Source organism: Aegilops tauschii, chromosome 5, assembly GCF_002575655.3.
Source record: "Aegilops tauschii subsp. strangulata cultivar AL8/78 chromosome 5, Aet v6.0, whole genome shotgun sequence".
Lineage (NCBI taxonomy): Eukaryota > Viridiplantae > Streptophyta > Magnoliopsida > Poales > Poaceae > Aegilops > Aegilops tauschii.
The window spans coordinates 430,985,796-431,007,214 of record NC_053039.3 but is presented as its reverse complement, the minus strand read 5'-3'; the positions used below and the strand labels follow the sequence as shown (position 1 = coordinate 431,007,214).

The following is a 21,419-nucleotide window of genomic DNA, read 5'->3' as shown; positions in this document are numbered from 1 at the left end:
CCCCCCCCCTTGGCTCATTTTCACCGTGCTGCAGCCTGCAGCAGAGGTAAGGCGCACTCCAGGAAACAGTAGCAACGCAACGCCGTATGGGCAGCGCAGACGGCCGTTCGTCAGGTCAGACTTTGAATGCGTTCAACAAGGGCAGACAAGATTACAGTGTCAGGTCAGGCATACTTAATACAGAAACGTTTTGATGTAAGCAAAAACGTAAAGAGACTGACAAGTAAGCAGGGTGTGTTTTGCCAAAAACAAAATATTACTCCCTCGAAAGTACGTAATATGGATCGGAGGGAGCATGTAGGGTGCTGGATAGATAAACAGTAGTAGTAGCATGAATTCCTCCTCCTCAAAAGGACCTTCTGAGTTGAAACAAACACCTCGGGACATATTATTATTCGGCAACCACCCAACGACCGGCCTATATCCCGTTTCTCATGTACATAACAAGACCCCAATTGTCTCCACATAATAAATAGCAAAAAACAAGCAAGCAAGTATACAGCAAAAGGAATTCATTCAGCAGCACGCCCCAGGAAAGCGTCCGTTGTATGCCAGGGAGCCTTTTTCCCTTCACGTGCATGGCAGTTTTCTCCAGCTTCCCAGCTCGGAAATGGACGGCCTCGCGTGGCGGCCGGCTACTGCTTGGGTGGTGGCCGTCGGTCAGGGGAAAATATGTCCTCCACGTTTTGCTTGATGTAGCTGCCCGTTTTGTTGAGGTTCTTGGCGACCCCTGAGGCCACCAGCCCGGCGCTCCTCCTGAACCTGCACCACCACAAACAGCCACTCTCTCACGGAGTCAGAGGAGACCATCATTGCGTACAGATGGGGGGGAGGGGGGAGCTGGATTGGAACGGTAACTTTCCTCGCCATGAATTCCTGTCTCGCCAGCTGTGGTCGCTGTCCTTGCTCCTGAGGCTGGGTGGTGGCAGCAGCAGCAGCAGCTGTGACAAGAAACATAACATCACCAACAGTTTTCAAGTCCACTCTGCGGAAAAGGTGGCACCAGAAATGGTGGTGGGTTCTGAAAATATTGGGTCCATGACTAAGATTAAAAAAAAAAATCAGGCCTGCACTTGATTCTGACCAAACACAAGTTATAGGAATTTTGATCGATGGAGATATCCAGACTTTTAACTGCAGGAAGCCACCAGCCCAACATAAATTGACTCTGACGTTCTGACCAGCATATAGACTTTGTACTTGTACAGTTAACTAGATACTAGGTACGACTTAACCATGAAAGGATTACTGCAAACGCATAATCCATTAGTATTACTACCATGGATTCTGGTTTACAGTTTTCCATTGAACAGTTACATAGCACAAAGTAGATGCAATATCAAAGTAGAAGAAGCTTTACATACCTTCCTTCGGTTTCGGATTACGTGTTGAAGCATGCTCTACAGCGGGTGATTTTCTCTCAACCATTCTGCTGTCCACCAATAGCTGCAGGAATATTTCTCACTTTCTTTAGCAATAAGCAAATCCAAAAGGGTACAATGCATAAATGAATAATTACATGGTGATAAGATTTCACACGCATTATTGGCGATAAGATTTCCATCCATGGCATTCACTACGAACACTCCATTGATCCAGAGTCAGTCAATAAAATCCAACCATCAAGCAAAGAGAAGGGTGTTTGCTACCATTCTTCTTGTTCTTGCTCACCAATCTCCTCATGTGATACTACTCACCATAATTACTGTCAATATGAGGTCTTTTTTCACGAGTGGTTGGTTTCTTGGGTTACGGATTAGACTGATTTTGTTAGCGTGGATGCTTACATTATGTTATTCTGTTTCCATAGGTTAGAGGTTATTTCTTAGGAGTAAAGTCAGGCCATCACTATAAAATGGGTTGAATTGTATCCTCTTTACTGAAGCAAAAATCCTTCTGTGGCTTTGCCCTTCCTCCACCAGTTAGTGCCGTTCTAGATCAAGTCAATGTCAGGCCTTTTGCAGATGGATGTTTACCCCCACTGTGAACTAGGTTCACAACATTTTGGTTAATGCTGCAAACCAATATCACCTACAAAAATTGTACAAGTATCTCTTGTGTGTGCAATGGAACTGATGAATCACTCCGTGCATGACAGTTGACAGCACGATCAAATTTAAGGTCTGGTGCAAGATAGGAATGTCCTTGTATGATGATGGTGACATGGAAGAATTGGACGGTTAAAAGAAAAATAATCCAAAGCTATTTCTGTATCTGCAAACGCAGCATGCTAGAACACAAGTTATATGCACTTGTGCATCCCTGAACCTAACAGGTCATGCTATGAGGTGAACATATTTCTGTGACAATCTCATTAAAATCAGGATGGATGCCACCCTGATACCCATAACTGACTAGGCAGTGACATCTACATTAGACTTCTGCATAGTCTGCCATCTACATCAGAACCTCTGAATAGTCTAATGGTCTGGTCTACGCAGAACTAACCCACAGAGCTCCACTGCCTTGCTACGATTATGCACTCTATTCATAATAATTCACAAGTAGTGGTTAGTTCTGACGAGCACAGTGCCTAGTCAAGTAGAACCTGGAACAATCTCATTAAAATCAGGCCGAACTTCTAAAAAGCAGCCCACCCACTTCCATAGAACAATATCACGCCGTAAACCTAAGTGGATTTATTGGATCCTGGGAAACCATCACAAGTACTGCAGGCCTATAGAACGAGAATGACGTGTCGTCCAGCGGAGCTTAATTCTGATGGCAGCCAACTTGTATAACATTTGTTTCCGAGCCCAAAATGGACTAAACGGGTTGGTGGAGGATGAGGTCATGGCCACAATAGCAGATCTTGGGTAGTCACAATCAGGATTCAATGCTTCGGTACAGGGATGACTTTCTGCTAGTGGGCTGGCAATGGTTACAGGCGAGTGGTGAGAAGCAGAGAAAACTAACCCACAATAATCAATATTTTAAAAGAGGATAATTGCCAGAGAAAAGACTAGCTGCAACAGACAGTAGAGGGGAAAACTAGGCAGCAAGGTTCACTGATTTTCATTTATTTTTTCAACTCACGCCTGCTTTGCGTGTTCAAAATCAGAACAACTCGTATGCATAAAAGAACAGATGGCAACATTCTAATGAATTCAGCACTTGTGGGCATGTAACATACATGCAGGCAATGAGTGAATTGGTGCCTGCTAATCTTTTGAGAACTAGGAACCACATTCCGTTAAGGAGCTATCCAGTCAGTTATGACTTGACCATGATCTGAGGTGAAATTGGTCCTGGTCCGGATGACTAATTTGTAAGGAACTAGACAAGGTCTACATGTGAGCATGCGCAATTTGATGAAGATGTCACTTATTTTCATCATTCAATTTGATCTAACTAATACTCCCTCCGTCCGAAAAAACTTGTCCCTCAAATGGATGTATCTAGCATCAAGTTAGTGCTAGATACATCCATTTAAGGGACAAGTTTGGGACAAGCTTTTTCAGACGGAGGGAGTAGAAAGTCCATCAGGCAACAGAAGCATTAACAAAGGCATACCTTTTCTACATTGTTAATAGCCAAAATATTATTATTTCCTATAAACAATAAATACTGTCATACTTCTGCTGTTCCATTTTTCTTCTTGTTTAACAATCACCAAGTCAGCTCGAAAGCAAGTAAAGAATTAGCTCAAGTAAAAAGGAACAGAAAGAATCAAAAGAAAAAGAGCAGCAAAGCTGGGTGTATACAAAACCAGTTCATATCACTTGTCTTTCAGAATCTCATCGTTGATATAAAAACCGGAACTGTTTCTACCTTCCTCTCGTACTGATCAAGGCCAACCCAATTGCCAAAATTTCGCAAGCTTATGATTTATTTTGGTTGTGTTTGCATCCAAGTAGGATTTTGGTTGTGTTTGCATCCAAGTAGGATTGTAGGCGCCGAGCAGGCGATACCAACACACTGAAGCGCCAGTCCGATTTCAGATCCAATCTTTTATGCCAACCAAAATGCTCACAACCTAACACAAATATTGCTATACTCTGGCCAGTTCTCATCACTACTACACCCCCTGCTTGATTTTCATATCGAGTTATCTAGGTTTTTTATCTCCTTTATAATTCTGTTGGCTCCAGCAGATCATATAAGTGTTTGGTTACCTATCAGACTCGAGGATTTGGATACTTGTCAAAGTTTACAATTGCGAAAAATGGCAAGCATAACTTGCTTATGACTGCAGGCCATTACTGCAATCATATGTCTTCTCTTTCCGGCAATCTAAGATTTTCCTTTAAAAAAAACTAATCTTTTTTTTAGGTAAGGTCAAAACTCTATTGCGAATTGTATGAGCACAAAATACAAAGACCGTGCAGGACAATATGACCAGCATCTGCTAAATTGACGATTTTGGAAATTTCTGCGACCATGTGTTGCGATTCATATTCATTGCCTACATCTGAATTTATGAGCGATAACAGAAACATTTATAATCCACAAGCAACATCAACTGAAAATTCCATACTCTCATACAGCAACAATGAAATGAAAACCAACCTCGAGGCCCTGGCAATACGGCAATAGCGCCTTGGCGTCATTCTCGCCGCTTTTGGCGTCTCTGTCGTCGACGAACATGGAGTAACCGGCACAGGCGTATTTGAACTGTCTCAGATCATGCCCCTGCGCCGCGGCCTCCTCCCTAGGCTCTTCCACCACGAAGCCCGGGACTGCCACATCAAACAATCAATCAACGGTTCCGTAAGATCTTCCGATCCAGCGTACTACGCCACCCAGAAAGAAAGAAAAAAGAACAAATTTGACTGCGATAATTTGCTCCCGACGAAAAACGCGTATCGCACGAACACATGCTGAATTCGCGGGGTGCTGTGAGGGACTAGGGTTCCGGACCTTGGGGGATGGAGCGAGGGATCCCCACGCAGATGGGGTTGTATCCCCGGGATTTGAGCACCGACGAGTAGTAGAGGCAGCCCTTGCACGACTTCCCCTTCCTTGGCGGCCCCGGGATAGACGGCCCTCCGGCCGCCGCGCCGCTGGACTCCGGCGATGCCTCTCCCATCTCTATCCGTCTCTCCCCCGTGCTCCCTCTCCGACGGAGAAATTTCCTTGTCAAAGGGGGGACCGACCGATCGCCCCGTCTTGGCTGCAACGTGGGCCCGCTTGGCTCCTTGCGTCGCGCCGTGGTAAACTGTGGTTGCTGACTTGTCGGGCCCACGAGGGGAATAATCTAACCGGGAATATCGTTGTGTGTCTCATTTTTTTAAGACAAGATGCACGAAAATAACTCTACTTACTGCTGTAAAAAGGAGATAGGATGAAATATAATCCCCCTATGGATGCCCCTTAGTAGTCTTGAATTCTTCAAGATTTTTCCTATTGAACATGATCAAAAAAGATATTGAGCTAACCATGCCCATAACAACCGAAATGCAATGCATGTTAAAACCAAGTTTTTTCATCATATCCAGTGTTAGCACACAATGCATGTGGGTTCTTGGCTTGCTCCTTCTCATAAATTCAAGTCACTCATATACCGCTATAATATTATTTGTTATAAGACATCTTGGAACAAAGGTCGACTACTATTCCTAAATGACTTCAGGCAAAAAAAAAATTGAAACGTTTTGCGATGACCACGAAAGCAATCTTATATATGAAATTACATAAACTGATGGGGCAAGACCGAGAGAGAAGAGTAGGATGATACCTTTGGGATTAATGCCATAGTGGTGTTGTTGATTGTGCCGATGCTCTCGGTGCACTCGACAACACCCATAACTGCGATAGTCACATCGAAACCACAAGATGCCCAAGTGATACTAGAAAAATTTGTCGGAAAGCCTTCAAATATGGGGTCTTCAACAGAAACATTTGAAAAGGCTCACTTACTAACCTCATCTTGAGAGTCGTACTGTACTATTCATCTTACAAAGGTTGTGCCGGCCCGCAATTAAAAGGGTCGTGTTGTGAGTGAGCACGTCCTGAGCGCATTGGCACCTGCACCTATTTTTAAAAAAAAAACATTTTAAGCATGTTTTAAAATGTCAAAAAACTCAAAAGAAAATTTCATGCATACATGTTTGTAAATATGTGTGCGTGGCACAAAGTTTTGTGAAAAAAATTGCCTTTTTGTTTTGTCTCCGCAAAAAAAAATTGTGCTTCTAAATAGCATGTCATGTCATATTTTTTGTCTTTTTTGCATATGTCACAAAAAGGTTATTTTTTCGTGAAACTTTATGTACGTACATAGAACAGGGAGACATACTAGTGCAACCTTTTTTCATATTTTTTTAGCATTTAGAAATATGTTTGTCAAAATGGGTTCATATGTACCCGGATTCATCTATGCACTTCCTCGTGTTGTGCCCGGCCTTAAGGTCTGACTTTCAGGATCGGCATCAAACGCGGGCCGGCCCTTTTGATCACGTTCCGTGGCAGGCACATGCCGGACCAAAAATTCCGTGCCCACGGGGCGGCCCGCGCGACACGGCCCATACGGCCATGTTTGCTTTGAGACAGGCTGAGAGGATAGTACGCATCATCCGGCCGTTCCTTGGAATTGGATGCACGGACGAGCCGGTGCAAAACGCCTTGCACCCACCTCCGCATCGCGCGAGCAGCTTCACGCTAGGGAGGGAGGGGTCGCGATTCCCCACCTGGTTCCACTTCCGCTCCTCGGCCGCAGCCACAGAAGAGAGACCACCGCCTCCGCAGCCATGGCCGCCGCCGCCGCCGCCGCCGAGCCCAAGACCAAGTACGATCGCCAGCTCAGGTAACGCGTCGGCTCTCTTCCTCCCGCCCTCCCTCCAGCACACCCTCGGTCACATCTCCGCGTGACTGGTGCGTAGATTCCGAGCGCTCGCCGTCGATTCGAGGGGTTTAGGGTTCTGCCGCGGATGGAACCACGCTCGTGCTCGTCGGGCCCGGGTTGGACAGGGGGCGACGTCTGATCTAGGGTTTATGCTTCCACTGTGATTCGGCTGGCGGGTGGCCTGCTGCTAAGATTCGGACGCTGTGGAGACTGGGTAGCTGATGTTGTTTGGGTTTCTGAAATCGTTGTTTGGGTACTGATTCAGCCAGCTGCAAGTTTCCTACCCAGTTACCCGCAAAGCTGAGATGTTAAACCCTTGTCAGGGCGTATGAGTTGTGGTGTCTGTCACCTGCCAGCCCATTGCAGCTGTTAGTTTAACCTGCACAATCTGACCCTTCAATTGATCCTTTATCACATCCACAACAATGGCGTGAGAAATTTTGAAATCGAACTATCTATTTGGAACAAGCAATTCAGGATTATCAAAACCTACTTATCCATGAGACCAGGATAGCAACAACATTTCCTGTTACAAATCCTTGGTGCTGAGTAGTGCAAATCAAAATTAGAATTCATGGCACATGCTTTACTTTATAAATTTAATATGGCCCACATTCTATTGTATGGCCTTCACATTTCCCCCAATTATGTCTTATGATATACCCCCTCCGTTCCTAAATATAAGTCTTTGTAGAGATTCCACTATGGACCACATATGGACGTATATGCATTTTAGAGTGTAGATTCACTCATTTTGCTCCGATGTAGTCTATAGTGGAATCTCTACAAAGACTTATATTTAGGAACGTAGGGAGTATGATATATGTTTTATTATTATTATCCGCGTAAGTTACTCCCTATGAAATCTAAGGACACGTATACACATATTGAAAGCTACATGGTGTTTCAAATACGAATTACAGGATATGGGGTGATCAAGGACAGGCTGCACTGGAGAAGGCTAGCATATGCTTGCTTAACTGTGGCCCTACCGGAACTGAAGCGCTGAAGAACCTTGTGCTTGGAGGAATAGGGAGTGTTACTGTTGTTGATGGCTCCAAAGTCGAACAATCGGACCTGGGAAACAATTTTTTGTGTTAGTCCTTAGCTATGCAGTCCTTTCTGTTCCTGAATTCGTTTCCTAAAATGATGACACTCATATTTACTGAGAGGTCTATATTTATTTTCAGTGGATGAAGGGTGCTTGGGTCAATCAAGAGCAAAATCTATATGTTCATTCCTACAAGAGCTCAATGATGCTGTGAAAGCCAAGTATGTTGAGGAGTCACCAGCAACAATGATAGATACAAATCCTTCATTCTTTTCCCAGTTCACTGTTGTCCTTGCTACCCAGGTGTGTGTTTTGGTACACTCCCAAGATAAACTGCAAAATCAGTGATTGATATGCTGGTGCTTTCTATGTAGATTTTTTTTTTGCTGAACGAATACTTGTGATTTCTGTGAAGCCAAAAAATTGGAGCGATTAAAATCTTGGGTTGTGGATTAGGAAGTTTGTAGGGTCAGGGCAATGCACCAGATATTCATAAGTCATAACTGAATAATCTATATAGCTTACTTTCGATTACATATAGTTGTATCCTGGAAAGAAGTGAATCTCTTTGTATAATTAATAGTAAAGGTCAACACCTGTCATAGCAATCTTTAAGCAGGAAAACATTTGGATCGTGGTGGGTGACTACCTGAAATTCCTGTTTCATATCAGAGAATAACATGATTTGAGCCTGTGACCACATGATATTAGGCAGTGTTTTGAAGCTGCCATTTAAAAAATTGCAAAGAGTCTTTTGTTCTTTTTGGGATATTAATTAAAGTTAGATAAATATATTTGTCCTCTCACTTTTCATCGAACATGTTTGGAAGGCAATGCTACATTTTTGTGCAACTTGATGAAATGCCCATGCCGTGTCATGGAAGCTGTTCAACCAAATGGGATCACCATAATTCAGTGTCAAATAAGACACAAAGTGACTACTTAAGGTCAACTGGCATGAGCATTTCATCTACTTATGTAAACTACTCATAACACGGTGGTCGCACGAAAATTGTTACAAGTAAAATCTCCCGACCGATATAATTAGGTATTTTCATTTGTGACAAAATTTTATTGCACTATACATCTATTGCGAACACAAAAAAAAGACAGGCATCTGAATTACCATTAAATTAAAATTTGGTTTGATTTTCCCTTAATGATATACTCCCTCCATCCCAAAATAAGTGTCTTAACCTTAGTATAAGTTTGTACTAACTTTATTACAAAGTTGAGACACTTATTTTGGGACGGAGGGAGTACTAACTACTGGGTGCATAGTGTAGGAATATGGTGTGGTTCGTATACTACCTATCTGGCCATCTTTGCAATCTATGGTTTATTGAGTAGACCGATGATTCATATTTTTGGCATGTCACTGTTAGCGCCAAACCTGTTTTACAGTTTTTATCTCCCGTACTTAAGTCTTTTAGCCTATTTCTGGGCAAAAAACATCTATATGCAGTGTGTGCCTCTCAAATAAAGTTACTAATACCAAATTTTCACTACTGCAGCTTCCGGAGAGTTCTTTATTGAAATTAGATAGTATCTGCAGGAGCGCAAATATTGTGTTGGTTGCTGCGCGTTCATATGGTCTAACTGGGCTTGTCAGGGTCAGCATCAAGGTACTTCATATATCTATCTTAATCCCAAAAATACGTATAGTGCCTCCATATACCAAATTGTCATGATGTCATTATATCACAGTTACAAGGACTGGTAATTGTAAATTCTTGCTTATTTGATACATTGCCACCTGAGTGGCTGAGCCTTTGGTTTAGTACTTCATTATGCACCAGCGTCTAACCATATTTGGGAGAAGTTATGGGCCAAATCATTTTAAGAAAATTGACCGTTTTTTCTTTTAATGTATTATTAGGAGCACTGTGTTATAGAATCAAAACCGGACCACTCTTTGGATGACTTACGGTTGCACAATCCCTGGCCGGAACTCAAACAGTAAGAGATACCCATTTCTCTATTGTTTGCAGAAAAAATTGCATGATAATTGTCTCATTCTCAAGGAAATATTTGTTGCTGACTTTCTATTGACTTGCAGATTTGCAAAGTCAATCGATATATGCGACAAAGATCCTGTTGTGCACAAGCATACTCCATACATTGTTATCCTCGTGAGGCTTGCTGAAAAATGGGCTGATGCACATGATGGGCAGTTACCTTCGACCAGGCAAGAGAAAAGGGAATTTAAGGTACATGATCTTTTGGGTTTGCTGGCCGACAAATTGAACAGATTTCTCTGGTCGTTGACTAAGCTACTGTTTTTGTCAGGACCTAATTCGAGCCCATATGCTTAACGTAGATGAAGACAATTATAAAGAAGCAGTAGAATCTTCATATAAAGTCTCGGTAACTCCAGGAATCAGTAAGTTAGTTCTACAATTACTTTTATGAATGTAACTTCAACACGATTCGCTGCTTACTTTTTTCTTCATACCATACATGAAAACTACTTGAATTAATGCGACTTCAACTCCGTGCTCAACATATTTAATGAGTGCAAGTGCAACCTATGTGGCAGCCCCAAAACTTCTTCACACTAAACTTCTACATATAGTCTGCATTTGGATTAGTAATGGCTTCACATAGTTTACTGAATCTTCAACATGAACTAATTTGTGGATTTATCTAGATCAGAGTTCAGCTATCTGCTTCAGCCTTTTCTTTAAGGAAAGCAGTGGGGGATGCCCCCACAGCTATTATTTTTGAGAATGCTATAGTGATTTGTGGTGGTTGATCAAAGATAACCTGCTTTGTTACAGTGTATGGTGCTGTTGCAGAGCAGCAACTGTAATATCTGAGTACCATCTGACTATACTATAAAATTAACATTGTCACCTGATATATTCAGTCACATGCTTGTCAGTTAGAACTGTATATGAATAACAGTTCATTTTGCTGTTCTCTATCCTTTCCTTAATCAGTACCATGGCGTTGGTGTCAGCTAATATTGGTGTTGATGGTAGATTTGACAGGAAAACAATGCCATTCATGTTATGTCACCTGATGGTAGCACACTAAGATGTCATGAAAATAATGGGAGCCACATGCCATCTGAAACGATTTATAACATGTATTGTTGAAAAAAAAATTGTCACTTACTCCTTTCACAAATATATATGCTTCATGAATTTACTTTGAAATTTGAGTAGTCCTATTTCTAGATGATGTGTTTGTTCTGTTATTTATTTGTATAGATAAAGTGCACCTGTGCAGAATTGATAGTTCTGACTCATGATCGTTTTTTGCTAGGTGATGAAATCCGTCAGATAATTGATGATAGCTCCTCTGAAGTCAATTTTTCTTCTTCAGATTTCTGGGTTTTAGTTGCTTCTTTGAAGGTACCTTCATTACATAGCCCATGATTCCTTAATTTCTGAACATAGTGAGGATTAACGCTAATACATTTGCCACTGCACTGTTATGTGAAATACCAATCGCTAGATACCTTTTGATGTTGTTGACACAAATTCAGAAAGTTTCTTATGTGTGTGTGGATGGGTGCGGGGGTTGCGACTTTACTCTATGATACTGATATACTTACAGCCGCATTTATGCTACAATTATTTAAAGCCAAAGGATGAAGTAGTTCTAGCTAGAAGCCTCAGCTGAAGTGGATGATAGGTGGTTCATAACTTGTTTTTTATTAGCTAAAAGCCACATATGAGTTATTACTGGAGAGGCCCCATTAGAGCAATAAGCCTATACGCGTTAAAGGTATGTAGCTGTTTTAGGAAGTGAACGTATGGACCATTCAGAAACTGTCCACAACTGTTACCTGGTGAAGGCACAGGGTTTCTTTTGTACATCTTTTTGTGCAATCATTTCTTTCTTACCATGGTTTTCCATTTCTTAAGTTGCATTGCCTTCTTTCTGTTTTACAGGAATTTATTGCAAATGAGGGCAATGGTGAGCTACCTCTCGAGGGAACAATACCGGATATGACATCACTTACTGAGTAGGTTTCTTGCAACTATCATCCCTCAGGTTCAAGTTTATTGCCACAACCGTATCTTCTATTACATGAACTTTATAAAGTATCTGTTTTCTCACCAATGCAGGTATTATGTAAGCTTACAAAAGATTTACCAAGCTAAGGCTGAATCTGATTGTCTTGCCATAGAGCATCGGGTGAAGAGTATTTTGAGGCGAATTGGTAGAGACCCTGATTCTATTTCAAGGGCATGTATCAAAACGTTCTGCAAAAACACTAGAAAACTCAAAGTAAGATGTTATCTTCAGGGGCTTATATATTTGTAACTTCCTTTTCTGATTGAATATCTTATTGTATGAACCCTTGATGATTGTGGTAGATAGTTCGGTTTTATGATGGATAAACCTTTCAGTGTTCTGTTATCCACTCCAGTGTTTGATGATGAATTTTAAAGTTTATTTTCATGAAATGATGTGCCAATTACTGCTCACTTATTTGTTAATCTTTTTTTAGGTGATAGGACTATTGTAGATTCTCCTCCAAAATGAGTAGATTGCACAGCACATTCAAGTCTTGTATTGGCAGTGCAACTTCTGGCTTAAATTTCTTGTTACATGTGCTAACTGTTAGCTTTTAGTTTTAAACAGTTTTGTTTGTATAATAAGTACATAAATATTGTAAAAGATGCCCAAAAAGTCGACCATTCTTATTGGAATCTGTTATTTATCTTGTTTCTGCCTTTCCCCATGCTTGTTCTTTTGGATCAACTATATGTGCTCCCGTTGTTGAGTGATTTCTGTTGTCTAGGTCTGTAGATACCGCAGTATGGAGGAGGAGTTTAGTTCTCCAGTCCTATCTGAAGTTAAAAAGTACTTCGCCGACGAAGACAGTTGGTCAGCATCTATTATTCTTATGTTTCCGTTTCATCTTTTCTGTTGTAATCAACACAGAAAATTATTATACATTTTCCACATTTCATGCTATTACTATTATGCATGTTCTGCAATATTATTACTCCCTCCGTTCCCAATTGTAAGATGTTTCAACTTTTTTCTGAATCAGATGTATGTAGACACATTTTAGTGTGTTTGTTCACTCATTTCAGTCTGTACGCAGTCCATATTGAAATATCCAAGACATCTTATATTTCGGAACAGAGGTAGTATTTATCATATGTAGGGCATCTAGAACTAGGCAATTCTAAGATGCTGTAGAATTTAGCATTTCTTTCAAAGGCACTTCTTTGTGAAACTACTGTAATACAGATACTATGGTGGCCCTTCATGTGGGTATCTAGAGCAGAACATTTCCATTTGCTTGTTCCCAGTATCAGGCTACCAGCACGAGTTTCTTTCTTGTTAGAAGTAAATGTTCTTTCAGCCATCGTTGACCGTATTACAAAATGCACTGCAAGTTTTGTGCACACATGGGTTTATGCGCTTTGAATATTGTGTGTGACTTTATGTTGGAGCTGTTAGCCTCTGGTTTATTTGCATTCCTCTTTTATGTTCTAAATTTATTGGCTTCTCAAATGACAAGCGATTTTATTGATGCAGCTTCGCAATGAACTTCTATGTTCTGCTACGAGCTGTTGACCGGCTTGCTGCCAACTACAGTAGATTACCTGGAATATTCGACAGGTACATGACAAGAATGTGCATTCACTTGTGGCGATAATTGTGATATCATGCTTTTAATGTTTTTATAATACTGATTAAGCACTGGATTCACTAGTGAGATTGGTGAGGATGTTCCTAGGCTGAAGGAGGCTGCTGTCTCGGTGCTAAGTGACATGGGTCTGAAGGGATCGTCCTTGTCCGAAGACCTGATTGCTGAAGTGTGCCGGTTTGCGGGTGCAGAGATTCACCCTGTCGCTGCCTTCATAGGCGGAGTGGCCTCCCAGGAAGTTATCAAGGTATGCTCCTCCCTTCGCCGACCTTATCGAGCTAGCTATAACCAGTAGGATTATGTTGTTGTATCTTACTAACAAGTTGTTTCGCCCCTTGTCCAGCTGGTGACCAAGCAGTTTGTGCCACTGAATGGAACATTCATATTCAACGGAATCGACCTCAAGTCTCAAGTTCTGGCCTTATGACATGGCTTGGTTATCTTGTAGAGTGCTTTGGAACGGTCATCCAATTGGGTAGTAGACCTAGCTTGATTCTGCGTCACGGCCTCGGTGCATGCAATGCAAATCATTCTGTCCATTTATGTACCTTGGTACTGAGGTAGTGTAATTCGCACAGCGGCTGCAGATCAGCTCTATATGAATTCATGGGCCCCTTCCCTCCTCTTTTGCCGTTGATACTTGTTGGCTGTGGAATGTGGGATGCTTAGTTCCGAAGTGGCAACTATAAATCATCTTGGCTAAGAAAATCTTTGCTTAATGACCAAGCTCAAATTCAATCATTTGTGGTGAAACATCTTTATACCCAACGGACTAAAAAATGGTCTTAACCAATAAAGGTTATAAAGGATGAGTACGAAACCTTGACTCTTGTTGATGTATCTGGCCCCCAAAAATAGAAACCTATATTTGGGGGTTACAACATTCATTATTGGCTGACATGATATGATCGCAGTACCTGCTGATGATAACATGCAGCTTCAGATAGAGGAATTGTAGGCAATAGTTGTGGATCCGGAACTTCCAGACAAGCTCTTCATGTGGATTCAGGCGGTGATGGCATCTCTAATGTTGTTTCCCTGGGCGCTGTCTTGAAAGTTTTGACCCAACTTGCACATCATTGGTGCTGGATGTGTATGTCATCGTGGTAGTTACGTGCCTGACCGACGGTGTGGCTGGTTGGCAACGATGATGGCAGCAAGAAGAGTGGGGTCGCGGCATATCATTTGCCGTCGACCGTTTGGTTTTGTCTCGGACTTGGTGGCAACAATGCCATGCAATGACCAGGTTGGGCTATGTTGGTGTAAGGTGCGCGTCTTTCTCCTATGAGGCTTGTTACCGATATTGGTGCAAGGTGCGCTTCTTTCTCCTACGAGGCTTGTTAACGAAGTCGGAGCTGCCTAGTCCTCGACCCGGTTGGTGGATTTCTTGGCATATGCCAACAGGTTTCTTGTTCCGCATTTGTTTTGAGGATCGTGGTTGGTTGCCCACGGTGAAGTCGGAGTTGCTTGTTGGAGAAGTGATGACGATGACAGATCGTAGACAATCTCAACGGCGTTTCTCACATTGGCGGTGTGCGTGGATCTTGTGGGTAGCCAGGTAGATCGGGTGCCTTGTCTTGTGGGAGTGTTGTAATAGTTTTCCGCATATTAACCGAGCAATTCTCTTCTACCCTTTTTAGCAAATCAAGTCGTAGGGGTTGACTTCAATTTTTTTATAACCGTGGGCTTAACTTAGTCATCTGTGGGCCGGCAGCAACTTGTGTTTCTCAGAATTTATAGGTCGCTCTGCTCTCTGGTATTTGTTGTATTGTCATTGTGCAACTTCTTCTGAAATGCATTCCAACTTCTTTTGGGTGCTTTACAGAAGTTGGAAAAAGAGAATTTCCAGGTAGTTCCTTTGATGTAATATATGCTTGTTCTTCCCTGGAGTATTTTACACTCTTAGGACCGGTTAAATTAACATACGAATTAAGAAATGTTCTTATGCTTCCTTTCCTCTTGTTTATGTATTTTACTTGCAGGATAACTGCAAAAGGAATGTTCACAAGTGACCAACTAGTTGTTTTCATCAATACACAGTCATATAGTTCTCCCAAGGTAGCAAGCAGTTGAGTAATTACAAGTCACGGAACACAAGATGCCACACGATTCATAAGGATACTCATAGACAAAAACTGGTGTACATAATTCAACTAAGTCTGAGAATGTTAGCAAATTCATGTAACTCAAGCTGTGGTAACATAAGGAAAAAGAACACTAACAAGCATCTACCATGCGTCTCCCCTATGTTGTGAGCAACAGATACACAAGGCCTTTCAAATATCCGACAATTTCAGATCCACCGAGCTTTGAGATTCCGAAGACCCTGTCGACGAAAGTTATTGGGACCTAGACATGACAAGCAAAGTTTACAACTATCAAAGCCAAGATATTTTAAATCCAACCTTACACAAATGAAAATGGAATCGATTACCTCTTCGATGTGATATCCTTTCCTAGTAGCCCTGACAATCATCTCCATTTGGAATACATAGCCCTTGCTGACGCAGCAGGAGATGACATCCTCCAAAACACTTCGCTTATATAGCCTTGGAAACCGGCAAAAGTGTCAAATAATAGAAATTATAAGGGGCTTGTTCTATTCGTATAAAAATGAGACACACCTAAATGATCCAGTCAGATCAGAAGCTCCGGGCTGTAGCAACGTCTGTGCTAGAACATTCGCTCCCCTGCTAGTCAACTTACGCATAAGATTCCAACCATGGACACCACCGTTGCTAACATAACGGGTGCCGGTTACAATGTCAGCACCGGTTTCCTTTTGCTTCCTGGTCATTGATGGAACATGATTAAAAGAAAAGCTATATAGGTTCTTCTAACTCCTAATTACTTTTTTCCCATGGGCTCGGAGAGCTCAGCTACACCAAACTTCGCTGAGCCATTAAATCAAACAACTAACACACAAGTACATATCTATGACTTGGTTAGCCAAGATTCCATTTCTAGACCTGACAAGAGCAAACTGGTTAATTAAGACGTATTTTGCCAAAGAGAGTAGACCAGTCAAAACAGAACAGATTAAATGTACACAATATTTCAAAGCATACAGTAGGGCAGTGTCAGTGCCCATGCCAGACCTGGGGGAAATGGCTCAGAGAAAACCTTTCGCCGAATCATATCACATCATGCTACTACCATCCCGGAACGAACGACGAGAGGATCTCGAATATTCGTGTCTGGGAGGCAGCCGTAAGACCGGCCTTTCAATTTCTCATCACTGCCACACAATTATAACCTGTATCTATCTAGAAACAAAGCACACGAGAACACACGTTGATAGAGGATCCAAGAAAGAAGGAGATGCAGCAGCACAGCGAAAGCAAAAAGCGAGCAATCGAGTGGAGGCACCACAATGACCGTGGTGCTACCCTTGCATCATATGCAGAGCAATGGGGCTGGAGGATCCCTCTCTGCGACTGCACCTTGGGCCTGTACGAACTGGCAGCCAGGAAAAAGAGAATAGTGAATAAGGTACTAGAAGGCGAGAATTGGATTCTCACGGTGGCCAGAATGAGTGGCCAGAATGAGTGCCCCCGTCCACCTTGGTGATATCTTTTGGTCTGTGGAGTGTGCCTAATGAGGACTTGATTGACCCCGACATAGCGACTCTATGAAGTGTAAGTGTGCAATGCAGTGTTGGGAGTAGTCTGCATGTGAACTCTGTAGTGTTACTGTTGAAAAACGAGCAACCACTATAATTATGTTTTTCTCTTCTACTAATAGAGAATAGGCAGAGCTCCTTCCAGTTTCCTCAGTAAAACAAAATACAAAGCTGTAAATCCAATCTTTCTTTCTGGATAAATTCAAAAGCATCGTTGAGTATATGATTCTCACCCGATGAAGCTTGGCAAATATTTTGGCTGTTCAGAATAGAAAAAGGAATATTCAGTAACTAAAAGTAATAGAACTATTTAAATAGCTTAACTATGCCAAATAACATAGAGAAGAAAATGTGAAGAATCATACATGATGAGATAGATCTGCATCCATTATAACAACGAACTCCCCTGAGGCATGCTTTAATCCATGCACATATGCAGTACCTGAATGTTTATAGTAGTTCATTAACACGAACATCAAGCATAACATTCACCATATGTAGAAATGGGCAGCTAAGCTCACCAAGTCCTAGCTTCCTTGGTCTAGCTCGCAGTAGCTGGTATTAGATAAAAGATATTGCGGTAAGTCATAAATAACCGAAACCCAGACCACATATATATACATATAAACTCATACATCAGCATGTTTGTTAAATTACTTACAACACGACCTTCGCCATATAATTGCTGCAACTGCTTTACAACGTCTTGAGTGCCATCAGGGCTTCCATCATCCACAATAATGATTTCGAACTTGGAATCACTACAGTAGGAGTTGCAGCAAGTTTAGTAAAACAAATGCAACAGCCTTGCCATTTGAAATACACCAAAATCAAGCTAACGAGATAATATGAGTACACAGAAGCAACGAAACAGGTTGTAATGCTGACCAAAAACTACAAGTATACAACAGCAACAGAAAACATGCTGGATATTACAAATAAATTTGCTGTGTGATGGATTCTAAAATAACCACTACAGACAAGGTGAATGCAAAACGAACCAACTCTTGCAAGCCTTACATAAAATTAGGTCCTTCAATCTCAAAATAAGACGGTGTACTGTTATCAACCAGTTGATATGGCTAATAAAATACGGTTTGCAGCAATCGATCAAAACTAGCCACAGATGCACTATGATGAAGGTCAGCTAGGGTATAAACAGTGCTAAGTGCTACGTAACAGAAAACAGCTGCACACACTGTCAGGACCAGACATACTTTGGATAACTCTGGAAAAATGCCTTGTCTTGGAGAAATAACATGAACCGGAAACTATTTCAAAATAGACATATAACACTGTCACCTTTGATCTATGTCCTTTGAGAGATCTTGTCACAAGATCAAGTGGACAACAGGGACTGAATTCAGCTGAGCACGGCACCACTAGCATTTGGCAGCTACACATGATGAGATGCGATGGTGATCAACTGATCATATCTCATGGCCTGAATCCAACGTAATAACTAGTTCCAAAGGCGTGCTATACATTTGCATTGTGGGAGTGGAGAATTGGAGAATCCCAGAGCCATTAGCAGTAACTTGTAAACAAAGATTTCGATTGCTGTCAAGACAACGCCCAAAGTTTATCTACAAACAGGAAAATCTGAGCCGGCTCTAAACCTATCTCGAATTCTGGATCACGAACGCCCTCCGCCCTACAAAGATAACGATCTCAACTACCTACCGGGAGAAATAAAAGAGGATGAGCAGATGGGCAAGCAAAGCAGGTGGGTAAAGGCAGGGGGGTTACGGCAGGTGCTTGAAGATGAGGTAGACGATGAGGGCGACGTTCAGGCGCTCGTTGTAGGTGGGCACGATGATGCTGTACTCCGGCCTGCCGCCGCCCGCCTCCGCTCCATTCTCCATCGCCGACCGAGCAGAGCAGCGCGGCAGATCTCCCTCCCACCCAGGATTCGGGCCGCTGCGGCTGGTTGTCGCCTTCGCGGACAGGGGAGAGCTGGGGTCGAGCGAACGGCGGCGCGGCGCGGAGAAGCGGGTCGGGATCGCGCGGTGGAGGACGTGCAGGGGGGAACGGGCGGAGCGCGGAGGACGACCCCGCGGGCGCCGGACGGGAGAGTGGATGTCCGGCGGCAGAGGAGCAGTATTTTTTTTTTGGAGGGGTCGGCAGAGGAGCAGTCGAGCGGGCTAGCGAAACAGCACATCCAAACCTTACCAATTGGGCCGGCACGGCCTGGCACACGCCTAAACAACATCGCAGGCACGGCAGGGCCCGCATAGGCATGTTTATAAGTGAGCGGGCCGTGCCCTCAAGCCAGCCCGCGGCAGGGCCATTATGGCCCAAATACTTCGATTTTTTTAGGAAAAAACTGAAAATTTCAAAAAAAGAATTAAAAAAGAGGCAAAGTATCACGTGGGATAAATTTTGAGCTTTATTAGTGACTCCCTCATGAAAACGTTCCATCCTTTAAAAGAAAAAAAAGAGTACAAAGCCACGCTCTAAATTACAGAAGAAAAAGGAAATAGGAGGATAAGAAAACTACAAAAGAATAAGAAAAATACTCCCTTTTCTTCTTCGTGAATGGAAAGATTTTTCCAGTTCTTTGTTTTTTGTAATGTGTTGGGCTCTTATTCTGGCTAGTTCCCATGTTTCAGAGTCATTAGTGTTCTCATCATAACGTATTCTCCTAACTAGACTAAAAGCAGACTCCAAGACGGATACTTATAACACATCCTGTGCTGAAATCACCGGATATGTAAGCTTGTGGCCATGCCACTACTGCAACATGTTGAAGTCCTCCTCGTCCTCTTCATTGAAGCTCACTTTCTCGTTGTTGGGGTATTTCGCTAACTCCCTACCATCTGCAAGCACACGTGTTGATGCTCCTATTGAAGAGCTTGAGGCACATGAGGAAGAACCAAATATCTTGCTCTACACTCCTTTCTTTTTTCCTGGAGTTGGTGCTGATGGAGGTCGTTGCATCCGAACTCTGACATACTTTTGTTTGTATTTATCACAAGTTTCAGAAAGCTTATCACGAACATCAGTGAAATAAGCAGAATATTCGAAACTTTGGACACAACTAGTTTAGTGTGTGCATTAGCAAACCCATCAAGTTTAGCCCTAGGATCCAAGATATGTAAATGCATACAACATAGGAATTTCGTACCAATATTTCAAATATTGAAGTTTCATGCGAGCAACAACTCGAATTAATAATTCATCATTTTCGTATGCTTTCAGGTGAATAGCAATGCCTTATGCACCATTAAAGGGGATGTGGCATAATAAACCTCAGTTAAAGAAATTGTTGCGTCATAAAACATCTTCAAAAACTTAGTCAATATTTCATTAACATGCCAAGTCACATGAGTGAGTAGTTGTGATTCGTAATTTGCATTAGTGAATTCCGAGAACACATCTTTGTCTCAGAGAAGTGACTTAAGCATCATATATGTAGAGTTTCATCGTACATGCATGTCTAAATTATAATTATGAGGAGTTGCTCCTACCGCAATGCAATATCTCTTGTAGCTTGCAACTCATTGATTACAATATCTCTACATGCCAGGAGGGATTTTGGCAAGCCTTTCTTTACTGAGGTGGTGTTTACTGCTTCTTGGAACATCTGGATCATCATGAATGGAAAGTTTTTTTAGGAATGAAAGGCCTCTGTTCAGACTTTGGAGGCACAACTTTATTCATGACATGACCCTGTTAACCCATAGGATCAAATGTAAGCTTAAGGATAGTTACTTGGACTGGTTGTCTACTCTACCGTAGTTAGTTTCTTAGGCTAACTTCCTTTTGTGTAAGTATTACTTTGTAAGTATCTCTCTCTTTATTTAGTTTGCACATGAATTTGTTCTGTTTGTTTCAATAAAGAGAACCGTGAGGCTTTTTGCCTTGCAATATATAGTAAAAAAATGCGTGATTTGCATCTCTTAAAGCAAATTTAGCAATAAGATTAATTATATGACAAGCACAATGTCGATGCAGTAAAAAAGATGCAACATATACGGAAAATAGAGGAGTGGGGTCATTGTTTGCAGTAGTATTTGATTTAGTATTATCCAAAGTCAATGCAAAAAATCTTGTTGGTCAGACCAAAATCTGTCACAACTCTAACTATAGCTTCATCAATGTTCACACCAGTATGTGCTTTGTCAATTAATTCAAACCCTGATTCTATTTGTAGTTCCCACTTTTGGTTAATATAATGAGCGACCACACTAATGTAGTATTGTTTTGCTTGACTACTCCAGATATCATATGTTAAAGAGACTGAAAATGCATGTAGTAAAATTCTTTTTTTACTTTTGTTAGACCAAATTTGCATAATTTCTCATATCCCTAGTTGTAGTTTTTCTAGAAACTGGTCCGAAAT

General features: G+C 41.9%; 3 protein-coding genes and 1 non-coding gene across 5 annotated transcripts; 1 reads left to right on the top strand and 3 right to left on the bottom strand.

The window, feature by feature from the left end:
* Nucleotides 1–364: 364 nt before the first annotated feature.
* On the bottom strand, nucleotides 365–5,164 carry LOC109778141 (uncharacterized). The gene is made up of 5 exons (XM_073498033.1): nucleotides 4,861–5,164; nucleotides 4,510–4,679; nucleotides 1,365–1,446; nucleotides 865–941; nucleotides 365–764 (listed from the first exon to the last, which is right to left on the bottom strand). Exons 1-5 carry the CDS (start codon nucleotides 5,027–5,029, stop codon nucleotides 636–638), a joined length of 627 nt encoding a protein of 208 aa, XP_073354134.1. The 5' UTR covers nucleotides 5,030–5,164; the 3' UTR covers nucleotides 365–635.
* Nucleotides 5,165–6,516: 1,352 nt separating this feature from the next.
* On the top strand, nucleotides 6,517–14,171 carry LOC109778139 (NEDD8-activating enzyme E1 regulatory subunit AXL). Of its 2 annotated transcripts, none has more exons than XM_020336698.4 (14): nucleotides 6,517–6,742; nucleotides 7,705–7,877; nucleotides 7,972–8,135; nucleotides 9,347–9,457; nucleotides 9,712–9,791; nucleotides 9,892–10,042; nucleotides 10,122–10,215; nucleotides 11,103–11,191; nucleotides 11,735–11,808; nucleotides 11,912–12,074; nucleotides 12,592–12,677; nucleotides 13,341–13,424; nucleotides 13,543–13,699; nucleotides 13,796–14,171. In XM_020336698.4, the coding sequence occupies exons 1-14, from the start codon at nucleotides 6,534–6,536 to the stop codon at nucleotides 13,877–13,879; spliced, it is 1,719 nt and encodes a 572-aa protein (XP_020192287.3). In that variant the 5' UTR covers nucleotides 6,517–6,533; the 3' UTR covers nucleotides 13,880–14,171. The 2 variants fall into 2 exon arrangements, with proteins under 2 accessions (XP_020192287.3, XP_020192286.1); XM_020336697.4 differs by having other exon boundaries at nucleotides 13,519–13,699.
* Nucleotides 14,172–15,453: 1,282 nt separating this feature from the next.
* LOC109778138 (dolichol-phosphate mannosyltransferase subunit 1) lies at nucleotides 15,454–19,289 on the bottom strand. The gene is made up of 8 exons (XM_020336696.4): nucleotides 18,824–19,289; nucleotides 17,736–17,835; nucleotides 17,596–17,629; nucleotides 17,440–17,516; nucleotides 17,308–17,333; nucleotides 16,077–16,241; nucleotides 15,887–16,001; nucleotides 15,454–15,801 (listed from the first exon to the last, which is right to left on the bottom strand). The coding sequence occupies exons 1-8, from the start codon at nucleotides 18,937–18,939 to the stop codon at nucleotides 15,697–15,699; spliced, it is 738 nt and encodes a 245-aa protein (XP_020192285.3). The 5' UTR covers nucleotides 18,940–19,289; the 3' UTR covers nucleotides 15,454–15,696.
* On the bottom strand, nucleotides 16,560–16,696 carry LOC120965765 (small nucleolar RNA snoR113). The gene has a single exon (XR_005758788.1). It is a non-coding gene; the product is annotated as a small nucleolar RNA snoR113 (small nucleolar RNA).
* Nucleotides 19,290–21,419: the final 2,130 nt, after the last annotated feature.